Source organism: Heterocephalus glaber, unplaced genomic scaffold (genome assembly GCF_053883595.1).
Source record: "Heterocephalus glaber isolate CG9 unplaced genomic scaffold, H.glaber_assembly_v1.0 deba00001472, whole genome shotgun sequence".
NCBI lineage: Eukaryota > Metazoa > Chordata > Mammalia > Rodentia > Bathyergidae > Heterocephalus > Heterocephalus glaber.
In genome coordinates, this window is record NW_028258315.1 from 12,415,412 (window position 1) to 12,429,752 (window position 14,341).

General features: G+C 42.9%; 1 protein-coding gene and 1 long non-coding RNA gene across 12 annotated transcripts in view; both read left to right on the top strand.

Annotated features, from left to right (window-relative positions):
• Positions 1-14,341, top strand: part of Phactr1 (phosphatase and actin regulator 1) — a 512,176-nt gene that overhangs the window by 305,034 nt on the left and 192,801 nt on the right. For all 11 annotated transcript variants that reach the window (XM_013073205.3, XM_004847676.4, XM_087181168.1 and 8 more), the window contains one exon: positions 3,934-4,098. In XM_013073205.3, coding sequence (XP_012928659.1) covers positions 3,934-4,098 — 165 coding nt within the window. The remainder of the gene's footprint in view (positions 1-3,933; positions 4,099-14,341) is intronic.
• Positions 4,105-14,341, top strand: part of LOC147826195 (uncharacterized) — a 44,246-nt gene continuing 34,009 nt past the window's right edge. Inside the window, exon 1 of the long non-coding RNA XR_015439100.1 lies at positions 4,105-13,758. This is a non-coding gene — a long non-coding RNA (uncharacterized LOC147826195). The remainder of the gene's footprint in view (positions 13,759-14,341) is intronic.

Here is a 14,341-nt window from a genome sequence, read left to right on the forward strand (position 1 = left end):
GTGAAATCATCACACCAACCTAGTCATGAAAGCTGCAAACTTTTGCCACTCTTGCTTCCTCAGGCATATTCACCCAGAAATTGATCAATTCTGCGGCTGCTTCCTCCTGGCTGAGTGTCATCTTCCCTTCCATCCTTCTGTCACTGTCCTAGCTAATCAGGTTCCAGTGGCCTTCTTTTTCTGTCACCTATTTCTTTGTGTTTCCTTTTAGCTTGTCTCTGTTGCCACAGTGGTTTTACTGAGAAACAGACCTGGCTGTGTCCTGATCATACACTTTCTCTAATGAGCTGACTCTCACTATGCTAATGAAAACTGACCCCCTCCTCTGGGTACCCTTGATCTCCTTTGCTACATTCTACTCTTCCTTTGGTTTTTTGGTTTTCCCCCAGAACATGTACCTTCTAACATCCTCTATACTTAGCCTCAGTGTTTATTGACTGCCCTACCCCCCAGTGCAAGCTCCACAAGTCAGTATTTTTAATCTGTTTTGTTTATTCCTACAGCCTAAATTCCTAGTACAAAGTGAATGTCCAATATACATATTTATTGAATGTGATAATGTCAATTTCTCATTTCCAAATTGTCATCCGTTACTCTCTGCTAATAGGATAAAACCCAAATGCCTGCTAACTCCTGTCAAAAGCTGGGGTATGCTGCCTCCTGGCTCCTCCATCCACAGCTCTCTATGATGCACACGGCTCACTGGGTCCCTGGACGTTCCTAGACCTGCCATGCTCTTCCTGGCCTCTTGGGTCTGTTCCTTCTGCCAAGGGCCCATATCTGCCTCTTCTTCCTTTCACCAAACCCAGCCACACAGCACCTTTCAGGGGTCTGCTCCAACACTGAAGCAGAATCAGTGACTGTCTCCACTTCACCTCCATTGGGGTTTGCCTTATTGCCCCTTGTTGTGGTGTTTTACACACTGACCCTCCTCCTCCTTCTCCTCCTCCTCCTCCTCCTCCTCCTCCTCCTCCTCTGTTTTCTCCATGAACGATCAGTATCTGACACAGAATTAAGTGGTCTCTCTGTGAAAAGAGAAGCTGCCAGTGCATTGAACCATGTAGAGATGGTCCCCAACTTATGGGGGTTCTAAGTAGGATCTGTCAGCTGTACAGTGGTGCCAAAATCATTTGCATTCAGTAGAAACCATACTTTGCATTTTGAATTTGGACTTTCCCCATGCTAGTGATATGTAGTCCACTGCTGTCTTGGATGCTGGGCAGTACAAGTGACCACAGCTCCTTGCCAGCCCCATTATCACAAGGGCTTACAACTTACACTCTGCAGTGTGCTCTTTTTCTAAGGTAGGGTGGGAGTAGTTCAGGGAGTTTCAGTGTGTTTTCCACACGGTATTTTCAGCTTCTGATGGGTTTATCAGGAGGTAACCAGGTGCTAACTCTAGAGCCATTTGTAGTCAAAGAGTCAAGTGTCATCTTCATTGGAATGTGTCCTATTTGTCACCATGTTCACCCACAAGCTTCTGCCTCACCCCATGTTCCTTGTCTTGATGAATAAAGGATGGCATTTCATCAGTGTGACTCTGGGAATTGGGAATGACCTAGTCTTTGTTCTTCAGGTCACTCAGTTGATCACTGAGTCTTACAATCAGACTTTCTGCCAACCCATCTGCCAACTCTATCCACTTCTTTTCAGTCCTGTTGCCAAGATCCTTTCCAGCTCATCCTCATCTGTCACCAACACATCTGCCACAGCACAGCGCCTGGCACATGATCAAGCTTCCACATATATATATATATATATATATATATATATATATATATATATATTTTTTTTTTTTTTTTTACATGCATGATGTTTTATTCTTTGAAGAATGGTTCTAAAACATCACACTAAGGCTGAAAAACAAAGTTTGAGGTAAACAGTTTTGAGGATGAGTTATAATGCAGGTAATGCTTGTTCATTCTAAGGAATCCTGATCTTGGAGCTTATGATGTACGATTTGGCAGTAGCACCCACGTTTCCCAGAGCTGGTCATTATTTTTCTCCTGTTTGCATAGACTTCTTCTCATTAGCTGCCTTCTGCTTTTGTTGCATGATCTCAGAGTCCCTATAATGGGAGAAGAGAAAAACTCTGCTTTCTTTGAGAAGTAGTCAAGCTATCCTCTTTTCTTTTTCCCTTGCTAATTCCTTGGGTTTTCTTCATATTCTTCTGTCGGGCAAGTTCTTGTTGATTACCATGGGCCATGCCAACTGCCCGGTGGAACCTAGAGGAGAGCGACTCAGAAAAGCAACAGTTCCCTCGCATGGCCAGCGGCCACCGCCACCGTCAATCTGGAAGGCAGAGCCCTCAGCAGGGCGACACCTCTGCTCTCCAGGACTCTATATTTGCAAAAGTCTGGGTGATTTTTCTGAAGGTCATTGTTTAAGGACAAATACAGTGGTTTGGATTTGCTGCAGCTTTTCGTGTAATTTTGCTTTCTGGAAAATTGAGTACTTTCTATCCCTGCAATCCTGCCAGGGAAATTATTCTCTCTGATTATTCTCATCTTAGAAATTCAAGTTGGGGTATATTTAGCTCAGTGGAATATATAAATACTCATATAACTTAGAAAAGCGTATTTTATTCTATCTGGAGAAAAGAGGTTGGGACAGTTGTGGCCTTTAAGAAAGGGTCCAGAAGAGTTTCTTAAAAAAGATTGAAAGTCTCATGATACTTCTGTTAGCTTTCTGTTACTGTAACAAAATACCTGAGATGATCAATTTATAAAGAAGAAAGATTTGTTTCACTGGTTTCAGTCCATGGTTGATTGGTCCCATTGTTTTGGGCTTCTGGTGAGGCAGCACATCATGGCAGGGAAGGTGGCACATCATGGCAGGGAACCTGGTGAACAAACTGCTCACCTCGTGGAAAGGAAGCAAAAGGGAGAGAGGAACAGGAAGAAACCAAGGTCCCATCATCCCCTTCGAGGACATGTGCCCAGTGACTTAGGACCTTTCATTGGTTGCCACTTAGAGTTCTACCACCCTCCAAGAGTGTCACAGGCTGGGAACCAAGCCCTTAACACATCCCTTTGGGGGAACCTTGCAGATCCAAATGATAGCAATCTGCAAATGTTCAGTTACTGGCATTCGACTAGATATTCCCTAAAGATATTCCTAGCTCTCGATACCTAGCAATTATTTTTTAAAGCAAAACTCCAGGAGAAAAAAAATATGTAGAGGAAGTAAGGCAGTTGTAAAGATCTAATGGAAGAGTGAGTAATTCTGAAACCAGCTCAGTACCTGGAGGTCAAATCGGGTCGTCCACGCATATTAGTGTCCCGAGGTCTGGGTAAGGCAGGGCAGTAGGAAGTGGAGAGCAGTGGGTGGTGGAGACCACGAGATTGGAATTGGCACTTGGTACATGCTTTCTTCCTCCTTTATTTCTCAGCTGACAGTGCTGTAGTGGTTGCCCATGCCAACTTAATTGAGAAATTGCTGGGCCAGTAGTTAGACTGTCACTCGAATCTCCCCATGGCCTTTCCCTCCCTGTTGAAGCATCTCTCGTGCATCTGGAGAGGCTTTGTCTCCCTCTTCCTCCCATCTAAGTGAAGGCTGAGCAGATTCGCTTGGGGCAGCTGGGCACAGGGGTGGATTCCTGTAGTGCCAGCTACAGGAGGCCTAGGCAGGGGGCTCACTGGACCCAGTGAGTCTGGCACCACCCTGGGCAACTGTAGCGAGACACTGTTTCTTTAAATAAATTTGGTTGGGAATGGGGTGTTGTGAATGCCAGGTCTGGGCTGTCTGTCCCAGCCTTTCGAACACTTCTAACACTTTGGTGTGCCTTCCATTCCGAAGGCAAGTGGAGCTCCCATCACATGGTAACTGTTATCTGTAACCATGGAAAACACTGGCCATCTGTGAGGCTCCCATTTTAACACTTTTTCCCCTCTCCTCTTTATTTCCACCTCTTTTCTTCTTGGGGAAAATAAGCTGAGGAAGTGGAGAGGCTGGCGGCTATGCGTTCTGACTCCCTCGTGCCGGGTACCCACACCCCACCCATCCGGAGGAGAAGTAAGTTTGCCAACCTGGGAAGGATTTTCAAGCCTTGGAAATGGAGGAAGAAGAAAAGTGAAAAGTTCAAACACACATCAGCAGGTAAGGTGACGGCTTCCTTCATTCCTCATTGGGTATTAGTTGAATTCAACTCCGTATCTTAATTGGCAGAATTTAATTACCATAACCTTCTAAACCAAGGGAAGAACTCAAGCCTTGGAATTCTCCTGTCTTTAATAATTCCTCAGTATGATTGAGAATTTTATAGCCCCTGTGGTTTTCTCATATCTCAGGGTTGGTTCCTTTGTTATTATTTTTTAATTTCAAAGCCACCATTTTATTTGCTCTATAAGTAATTTGAACTTGGATGCTTTCATTCTTGCATTGACAATCCATTTTTTATTTTCACTGCTCCAGTAAAAGTCAACACACAGCAGAAAATGAGTTACGTATGGTCGTTGGCAGATGAGAATAGGTTATTTCGTGGGGGAAAAGTCTTGAGTAAACGTTTCCTGGACAAGGCAGGACAGCAGGAATGGAAATGAATCATCACTGGAGGGACAAGCATAACTATACAGTTCACAGCTCAGCGACAGCAAGGGGGGGTGCAGGGCAGCAGAGCTGGGAGATAGTAGGTCCTTGGGTCACTGTGCCTCACCCAGCTCTGCTCCGGCTGAATATGAGCTCGCTTTGCTTACTTAACTTTGTAACTCAGCTTCCTCATCTGTACATGAGTAAGTATTGAGGAGACTTTGTGTGACAGCACAGGTGGATATCTTCAGATAAGTAAAGGGATGGAGAGAGAGGTGTATAGATAAAAGCTTTTGTTTCATCATGTTGGGTTTGAGATGAGATGGTAACAAAGCTATCCAGGTTCATTTCATTTTTGTCTTAGTCTGCTTGAGCTTGCTGTGACAAAATAACATACACTGGGTATTTTAAATAAGAGAAATTTACTTCTCACAATTTTGGAGACTGGGAGTTTTATTCTGGGATCTCTGGTCTTAGCTGGTAGGTGGCTGCCATCTTACTGCCTACTCACATGGGGTGTGTGTATGTGTGTGTGTGTGTGTGTGTGTGTGTGTGTGAGAGAGAGAGAGAGAGAGAGAGAGAGAGGAGATGAAAGAGGATGCCCTCTAAATTCTCTTCTGGTAAGGGCAATAATCCTATCACAAGAACCCCATCTTCTTGACTTCATGAACCCTAATTACTTCCCCAAAGCCCCATCTCCAGATTTCATCACAGTGGGACTTAGCACTGGGACTTCAGACTTCAACTGTGAGCTTGGGAAGGGCACCAGTTAGTCCATAGCACTACATTTCTAGTTATGTACCCAGTTTCTCCTCAGACATACTTCAAGGCTTTCATTTCCTTTTTCCTCTACATCCCCAGAAACTCAACCTGCTTTCTTTCCTCCTCAGAACCTCCTCTATCTATTGGATTTCTGCTCCCTTGGCCTTGTCCCCAAATTAACTCTGAAATGGGAGACTCTCCACTTTTTGTTCCCGAACATCAGTCCATAGACCCAAGAATCTTCACACCAATCACTTTGGGGAAGGAAAGAAGTTGATGGACATGGAAAAGTCTAGGCAAAAAGTTACAGACATTCTTAAAATCTTCAACAGGTCCCACGGTAGACACTCTTAGTTTGTATTTTCTGACACTGTTTCTTAGAAGCTCCAATGCCCTGTAGCTATGATTTCTTAATTCTTGAGGTAAGAGTGACCCCCTGGCTTCCTAAATGTCTAAATCATGGCCCCTCTGACCAAGTCCCTTCACCCTGGCTCTGTGTCCTTTACTCTCTTTGCACAGATTGCTTAGGGGGCGATGCAGGTCACTTGTGATTTCCTAAAAGCCACTGAGTGACTTACAGGTGAGTAGAGCTCTGGATGGGCATCCCCCACGGACTGAGGGGAGAGAAAAAGGGCAGCTATGTTGTTGAATAAATAAGCACCAAACTGCAGGCAGAGAGCAGGAATGAGTGCTCTTGTCCTACAGCACTGCGAGGGGGCTGTAGCTCAACGTTTATAATGCATTATATAAAACTAGACAAGAGGAGCAAAGCTCCCCAACACACAGAAATGATAAGTGTTTAAGGAGAAAGAAATGCTAATTACTTCCTTTTGATCTTACATTTTATGTACGTGGATCAGATTATCACACTGTACCCCATAAACACATACAATTATGTGTCCATTATAAAAAAATTAAATGACATCTAAATGAAATGAATTTATAGACAAGGGCAGGTGTAAGACATATGGTAGAAGGGCTTTCTAAGTACTGAAAAGAAATCCCACCTGGCTTTGCTATGCAAAATGGTTTGTAATAACACACACATTTAAATAACACACATATTTGTAACAAACAGACATTTAAATAATTGCCATTTGTTGGCATGCATCGCTGAATGCTAGGGTGGGGTGGTAGATAAATGGGGCTTTGATTAATACCTTTAGCAAGGCTATAGGCAAAGCCCCAGTCCCTCTCCTCTGACTGATTATGGTGACATCTTCAAGACACTGGAAAACTTGTCCTTTTGATAGATGCACATACAAAGGCATTGAATTACTCAGGAATCATTAAAAAGCTGAAAACTTTTCATTCTTTTAGAAGAAAGAATCCAAACATGTGACAAAGCTGCTAACTTTAAATCATTCTCATTCTACTCCTGGCAAGTTTTGTGATGAGCATAGCCAAGCTGATTAACTTGACAGCCGAATGTGATATTTATATGTAATTTTTGTTTGAGTTTATTAAGAAGCATTGCTTCTGAACTAGAGAACATAGAGGATACACTGTAGAATATCTTGGTATCATGATAGGTGGATGGATACATCATATAACCGAAGTTATTCTAGTTAAAAATGTTCAGTGTTTTACCTCGTAGCATCTTTTCTTAACTGGATTCCAAACTTTTATTTATTAGTTTTTCAAAGGAGAGACTTTCTGAGCCAGTTATTAACCCAAAAGAGAAATGTGACAACCTGAGGATGTCAACATGATAAATTTATGTAGGTTTAAATAATACTTTAAAGTAAGAATTTTCTTATGTGTGGATGAGTCACATATACAAATACAAAAGGATTGATTTATTGTGGAAATGCTAATTGGGTGGCCAGTTTTAGCTAGCATGCATATATTTGTCTTGTATCTGTGTTGATAACAAATTATTCAGGGATGCTTGTTGAAGATAGAAAGTGTGACTTTATTCAGGACCATCACAGTGGGAGTTCAGAGGAACCCAAGAAGAGTTTGGTTAATAAGGAAATCTTTGGGTCGAGGATTTATCTCAGTGGCACCATGCCCGCCTCGCAAGTGCGAGGTCCTGAGTCCGAACCCCGGTACCAAAAAAAAAAAAAAAGAAAATCTTTGTCAGTATATATCCTTTCATATGGACAATAATGTCCACAATTTTAAATCCAAAGAATAAGATCACATATTAACTTTATGTTGTTAAAATTGTGTACTTTGGGCCAGGGATTTAGCTCAGTGGTTCTGCCACCCACCTCATAAGCACAAGGTCCTGAGTTCGATCCCCAGTTCCAAAAAAAAAAAAAAATTGTATACTTTGTCGAACACACAGAAGGACATCATCACAATGCATAGTTGGCCTATTATAATGTCCACATCTGTAATTTGCTGTACTTAGCTCCACTAGAGTTTTACTGTAACTCAAGTTCCAAGAGAGTATCTGTGCATACAGCACCTTCAAAGGTAGCCTTGGAAATACCACTTGTAAGTTGTATAACAAGGAAACTGCATCCAAAATTATGCTCTAAACATTTTGGTCAGTTTTGACATCAGTAGTGATGTGAATCTTTCTAAGTCAGATCACCACATCTCATGCTCTGCACACATCCTGCATGTTGTGAGCTGAAGGTTCATGTCCTCAAAAGCCATTGAGCATTAAGACCCAGAGGCTGGGCTGGGGTGTAGCTCAGCCATAGAGCACTTGTCTAGAGGCCCTGAATTCCATCCCAAGCACCAAAGGCTCAGTAGTAACAGTGAGACCCAGAGTCAGGGCTCAGCTGATGGTGAGGACAGGCCTCTTGGAAGCACTGCTGTAAGATCCTGACATAAGAAGTCCTCAGGGAGAGGAGCCTGGTGTTGTTCCAGCTGCCCAGGGCCTCCAGGCAATTAGCCAGATTTCCCCAGCATCTCAGGGGAATCGGTGACAGCTGCCCTCAGCGTGCACCCCTGAGCGGGAATGGAGACAAATGATTGCATCTTCTCTGAAACAGGCAGACAGCGCGTCCCCACACAGTTCACTGCAGGGATTTTATCCAAAGTCCCGAGAGACAGGAACTGTATTTTGGGAAGATGGGACTGGGAGGACTCATCTGTGACGGGACCACTGAGTTCTGCTTTTAGTTCATCTTAATATAAAATTATAAGCCACAAGCATTGGCCCTGGAAATCTCCAGTGCCCAGCAATTCCCTTTGTGCTTCTAAGATTTTCTACACACTCAGGGTCTGGGGAGGGAAAATAGGAATAACTTCTACCGAGTGCCCACCATGTGCTGAGATGTCCTTGGCTCTGGGGACATAATTGAGAGCTGCACTAGACGTTGTTGGTGACCTCATAGCATGCACAATATAAAGGAAGAGGCAGAGCATCAAATCACAAAGGAAAGGTGAGATCACACCTGTGACCGGCCAGGGAAGAAAAGGCACTTGGGAGAGTGAGAGGGGACATGGCCTTATGAGTCAGGAAGACTTTCCTGAGGAAGACAGCATGACTGGGGTCTTGAGGGAAGGGTGGGAAAGCAGGAAATGAGTACTCCAAGTGGTATAAACAGCATGTGCAAAGGCCCTGTAGTAGAAGAAATAGGAGTGAGCATCTGGGAAAGGAAGAAAGGCCAGTGGCTACAGAGTGGAAGCTGAGAGTGTGGTATGGGCTAAGGCTAGAGAGATAAGCACCGATTGGAGCCTCGCTGGCCCTGCATCACGTAGAATGTAGTAAACAGCATGAGGAACAAACCGGTTAGGAGGCCACTGTGCAGTTGAGAGGAGGTTGAGCTAATATGTTGGGATGGGAAAGATGGATTTGGGAGATTTTATAAGAAATAAACGACAGGATTTAGTGACAGATCATACATGAGAATGAGGAAGGAGAAGTAGTTGCATGTTTGGAGTGAAATATTCCACTTGGCACTTGGATGTATTATTTAGGGTTAGGACAGAGATGTTCCATCATGTTAATATGGGTGAACTTGAAGGACAATGTGCTGAGTGACAGAGCCAGTCACAGAAAGACAAATATTGCATGCATCCACTTGTATGAGACATCGGAAACAGCCAAACTTACAGCAGCCAGGCATGATGTTGCGTATCTGTAATCCCAGCACTCTGGGAGGCTGAGGCAGGAGGAGCACAAATTCAAGCCCAAGCAACTTAGCAAGATCCTGTCTCAAAAATTTAAAAAATAATAATTAAAAAGGGCTGGACATGCAGTTCAGTGCGAACAAAGGCCCTGAGTTCAATCCCCAGTATTGAGATATTGAGAGAGAGACACACAGAGAGAGGTGGGGGGGGAAATAGAGAAGGGGAGAGGAAGGGAAAGGGAAAGTAGGTGAGGGTCTCCACCAGGAGGAGAAAACAGGGAGTTGTTGCTTAATGGATACACAACTTCAGTAATGAAAGATGAACAAATTCTACACATGTGTTATATAATGTAGTCTCTATAGCTGACCATACTGATTATATTGTACACACAAATTTAAGATGCTCAATGCATCTGTGACACACACACTCATGTGTGTGCACATACACACACACCACGGGGCAGAAGGAAACTTGGGGGGAGCTGGATGTTTTTATCACCCTGATTGTGGTACTGACATTGCAGCCAGGTGTATGCATGTGCCTAAACTCATCAGATTTTATGTATTAAACAAGTGTGGTTTTTTGGGAATACAGTTATACCTGAAAGGAAAAACAAAGCTTGAGAAAGAAGTATGAAATTTGACACCCTACTGTGGGTTTAGGGTGCATGGTGGTGGCTCCACTGAGATGCATATTCTGGGTGAATGGTGGTTTGGGGCTATGACTCCAGTTTCAGATTTGTGTTTGGATCTGTCTGGTGATAACCACAGTTGGCAGTTAAGTAGGATGGAACACAAGAGAGAGATGGGGCCAGATATGTAAATTTGGGGTCATTTGCATATATTTGCTAATTAGAGGGAGGACCAAGTAGGACTGGCTGGGAAACAAGTATAGAAGGAAAGGAAAGAGGGCCAAGAACTGTCTTAGAGACGAAGGAAGAATATTGTTACTGTTGACTATAATCAAGAATGAATTTAGAAAGGAGATAAAAAGGCAATACTAGAGAGACAAGAGAAGGATAAGAAGGCAGAGATGTGACAGAAGGCAGGAGCTTCTAATGTTCATGAAGAAAGAAAAAGAAGTCAAAGAAACACAGAAAATTATCTGTTGACATTGGTGCCTCCAGGCAGCTTCAGATAATCTGTGGCTTAGCCAGAGCTTTCTGGGTGGATTCTCTGGAGCAGATGCCAGATTAGAGTGGAGTGAGAAGTTAAGGAAAAATAGGAATAATTTTTTAAGAAATTTGGAAGTGGAGTGGAGAATAAGCTGGGAGAATGATGGATAATGGAATTGTGCCTGTAGGGGTAGGAGTGTGTGTGTGTGTGTGTGTGTGTGTGTGTGTGTGTGTGTGTGTGTGTGTGTGTGTGTATTCACTGGCAGGGGCTGGATCTGTGCCTTCTGATTTGTCTTCATTGTTTCATGGTGGAAGAAACATAAACAAGAACAGCCAGTGTGAATGACCAGAACACAAGCTACAGTTAGAAAATATATGAAACAAGACAGAGAGTTACGGGAGCTGAGAAGTGAGGAGTTGGGTGAATAAAAAGACAGGAAGAAAAAGAATGAACTCCACTGAAATAAGAGGAATGTGGAGAGGCTGACCATGGTGGAAGGTAGAATGATAGATATGCTTGGTGACCCTGTCTGATGGATGATTTTTTTTTTAAGTAATAAGTGAGGTTATCTCCAAGTGGGCAGGGGAAGGGAATGTTTGAAGTTAAGCCTGATGCAGATTGATGACCCTGAATCTACAGTAGTCCCACTTTGTCTGCTGTGATATGTCGATGCCTGAAACCATGGATAGTACTGACCCTTTTATGTACTGTGTCTTCTCTATAATACATACCTCAGGTAAAGTTTAATTTATCAGTTAGACTCAGTAAGAAATTACCAACAACTAATAATAGAAAAATTATAACAATATACTGTAAAAATAATTATGGGGTATAAACTGTAGGGCCTGTTTGCAGTGCTAGCATCACTACTCTTGTACTTTGAGGTTGTTGAGTAAAATAAGGGCTACTTGAACACATGTACTGCAGTCTGAAGAGAGTCAGTCTGATAACCAAGAAGGCAGCATAGTGACTAGCGGGTGAGTAGCCTATACAGGGTGGATACTGTGGGAAAAAGATGATTCAAGTACTAGGTTGGACAGAGCAGGACAAGGAAAGATTTCATCACACTGCAGTACTGAGAACAATGTGGAGTTTAAAACTGATGAACTAAGCCAGGTGTGGTGGTCCATACCTGTAATCCTAGCACTCTGGGAGACCAAGACATGAGGATGGAGACTACAAACCCAGCCTGAATGACTTGGCAAAAGCCAGTCTCAAAATAAAATGTAAAAGAGTCTGGGGATTAGCTCAATGTGAAGGCCTTAGGTTCAGTCCCCAATACTGCAAAAACTAAAACTAAAGCTAATGAATTGTTTATTTCTGTAATTTTCCGTTTAATATTTTTGGATCCCAGTTGATGGGTAACTGAATCTAAGAACGCAAAATCACAGGTAAAGAGTGACTGCTACACATGGTCCTGCTGACTCTTTTCATTGGCTTGAGCTGCCCAGGCACAGGTCTGGATGAAGCAGGTAGTTGAATCCATCATGGGCTGGAGTTTTGCCAGATAAATAAAAAGAAAAGAAGTCCAGGTAAAGGAGATTGGAGTCTTCTAAGGCTGCTGTTGTAAATTATCGTAAATGTGCGTTCTTAAAGCAACAGCCAATTATTTTCTCCCGGTTCTGGTGGCCTGAATCTAAAGTCCTGGTGTCAGCTGGGTTGGTTCTTCCAGAAGGCTCTGGGGGAGAATGTGCTCCATTTCTCTCCTGCCTGCTGGTGGCTGCTGTCGATCCTTAGAGTTGCATGATTCCAATCACTGCCTGTATCTTCACGTTTCCCCTGTCCATCTCCCTGTGTCTCAAAGCTCTTTTGCTCATTAGGACATCACACTTTGGACTTAGGACCGCCCATAGGCTAATACCATTCAAACCTTATTCCCAAATAAGCCCACATTCATGAGCACCAGGGGTTATAACTTGGGCATGTCTTTTGGGAGAACACAATGGAACTCGCTACAGAATGGAACTTTAAATTGGAATGGAAAGAAGAGATGTGGTAGATTGGGAGAGTTAGAAAAATCAATAGACTTCAAATTCCAAAGAGGGCAAGAAATATTAAGTAGTCAGTAGGAGCCGTTGCAGAAGCCTGTTGGACAGGAGGCAATTGTAGGCACAGAGGTGCATTCTCAAATAAATCAGCGAGTCTCCAGGCAGTGCTAGGGAGACAAACTACAGATTAAAACCGTGGGAGGGAGCAGCTGAGGTGGAGGTATAAGTCAGAAAGTTGCAGGATCCCTATTTAAAATGTAGTACATGATCCTGCTGTCTCCTAAACAAACACCTGTATGTTTTATTTCTAGTATTAATTTGCCATTTTTACTCATTAGGAAAAAAAGGAACTTTCCTCTCTGGTTTTAGAATTCAACTAATTGTAGAACTGATACTTCCTCGGAAAGAATCTCTGTGTTTTCTTTTTCTAACTTGAGATTTCATCCACCATATTTTTAAGCCACTAACGTACTCCAATTTAAATGATTCATGGAAAAATCAAAGGTTGCTTTTTAATCTCTTGCTCCACCTATTAGCAAACCCACCCAATACAGAAAGTGGTATATAAAACCAAAACTCTCATATAGGAGGAATGGCTTCCCTCTTCCTCCACCACCTATGAATGGTGGCATCAGGCTTTGCTTGCATCCACTCCCTTATCCAGCATAAGGCCAGTGCTGTCCACCATGAATGCTTAGACAGTCAGCACCATGGCTGCTGCGCTAGAGGTTTATATTCTTCCCACTCAGGTAAAGAAACAAAACTGATAGGATAAAAAAAAATGGTGGCTAATAGTCACTTGTGTGCCTGAAAGTGAGCCGGCTGCAGGCCTTTGTATCCTGACTTTAGTGTTCCCATGATGTCCCCATTTTTCTAGCTAACAAAGTAATGCTGTTTACTTGTTCCGAGCCTAGGGTTTTAATCTATAGACAGCTCGTAAAAGATAACAACTTAATGTATTGATTGTAATTATTTATATGCCAGACACTGCCATTATTCATCAGATTGCCACAGTGAGAACAGGCCTGGTTCCTTCCTCCCAAAGGGTGTGGTCTTAAAGAAAAATTAGCAGTTATAATAAACTATATACATAATATATGTACAGGGGCTCTGAGAAGTCAAAGGAGACAAACCCAGCAGACTTACAAGTTTCCAGGAAAGCTTCCTAGAGAAATGGATGTTAACCAAGGAATGAAGAAGTCTTCGGTCCTCATGAACAGAACAGAATGTCACAAAGCCCGGAGGAGAGAGGAGAAATTGGTAATCTATAGCCTAAAAGGAGGTCCTGGCTTGAAAAGAGTTGTTGACGGAGGAATGGAGAGTAGTGAGAGGTAAGAATGAAGAGATGGGTAGGGGTCTGCTCTTGAAAAGTCTTGTGGGGGTTTGGTAAGGAGTCTGAACGTTATCCTGAGGCAGTAAGAAACTCTCAGAGGAGTTTCCATAGCTTCACATGGCGCCAAATGTTGTTTCCAAGTTTATAATATAACAACAACATCTACTTATTTGTTTCTGTAATGAGAACAAATTTACTTATGGTAGAATTAAGACACCTCATTACTGTCACATCAAATGGAATATTCAGTGTTACTGATTCTGGTAACAGGGAAGCTGGTTAGCAGGTGGTTGATAATAATGTTGGGGAGACATGAAGACAGCCTAAACTAAAATAGTGACATTGGGAGCTGAAGGCTACAAACACACCAAGAGATGTTTAGGAGACAGAATAAGCAAAACTTGATTATAGATTGGATGCGGAAGAGATGGAAAGAATAAAGAACTCTCCATGGTTTTCTTGCTGAGCAGTTAGATGGATGGCAGAGCCATTGTCTATATCGGGGACATGGAAGAGGATCAGGGTGGAGGGGGATATTATTGATTCATTTTGAGGAGTGCTGGCTTCTATGTGTTTTCCAG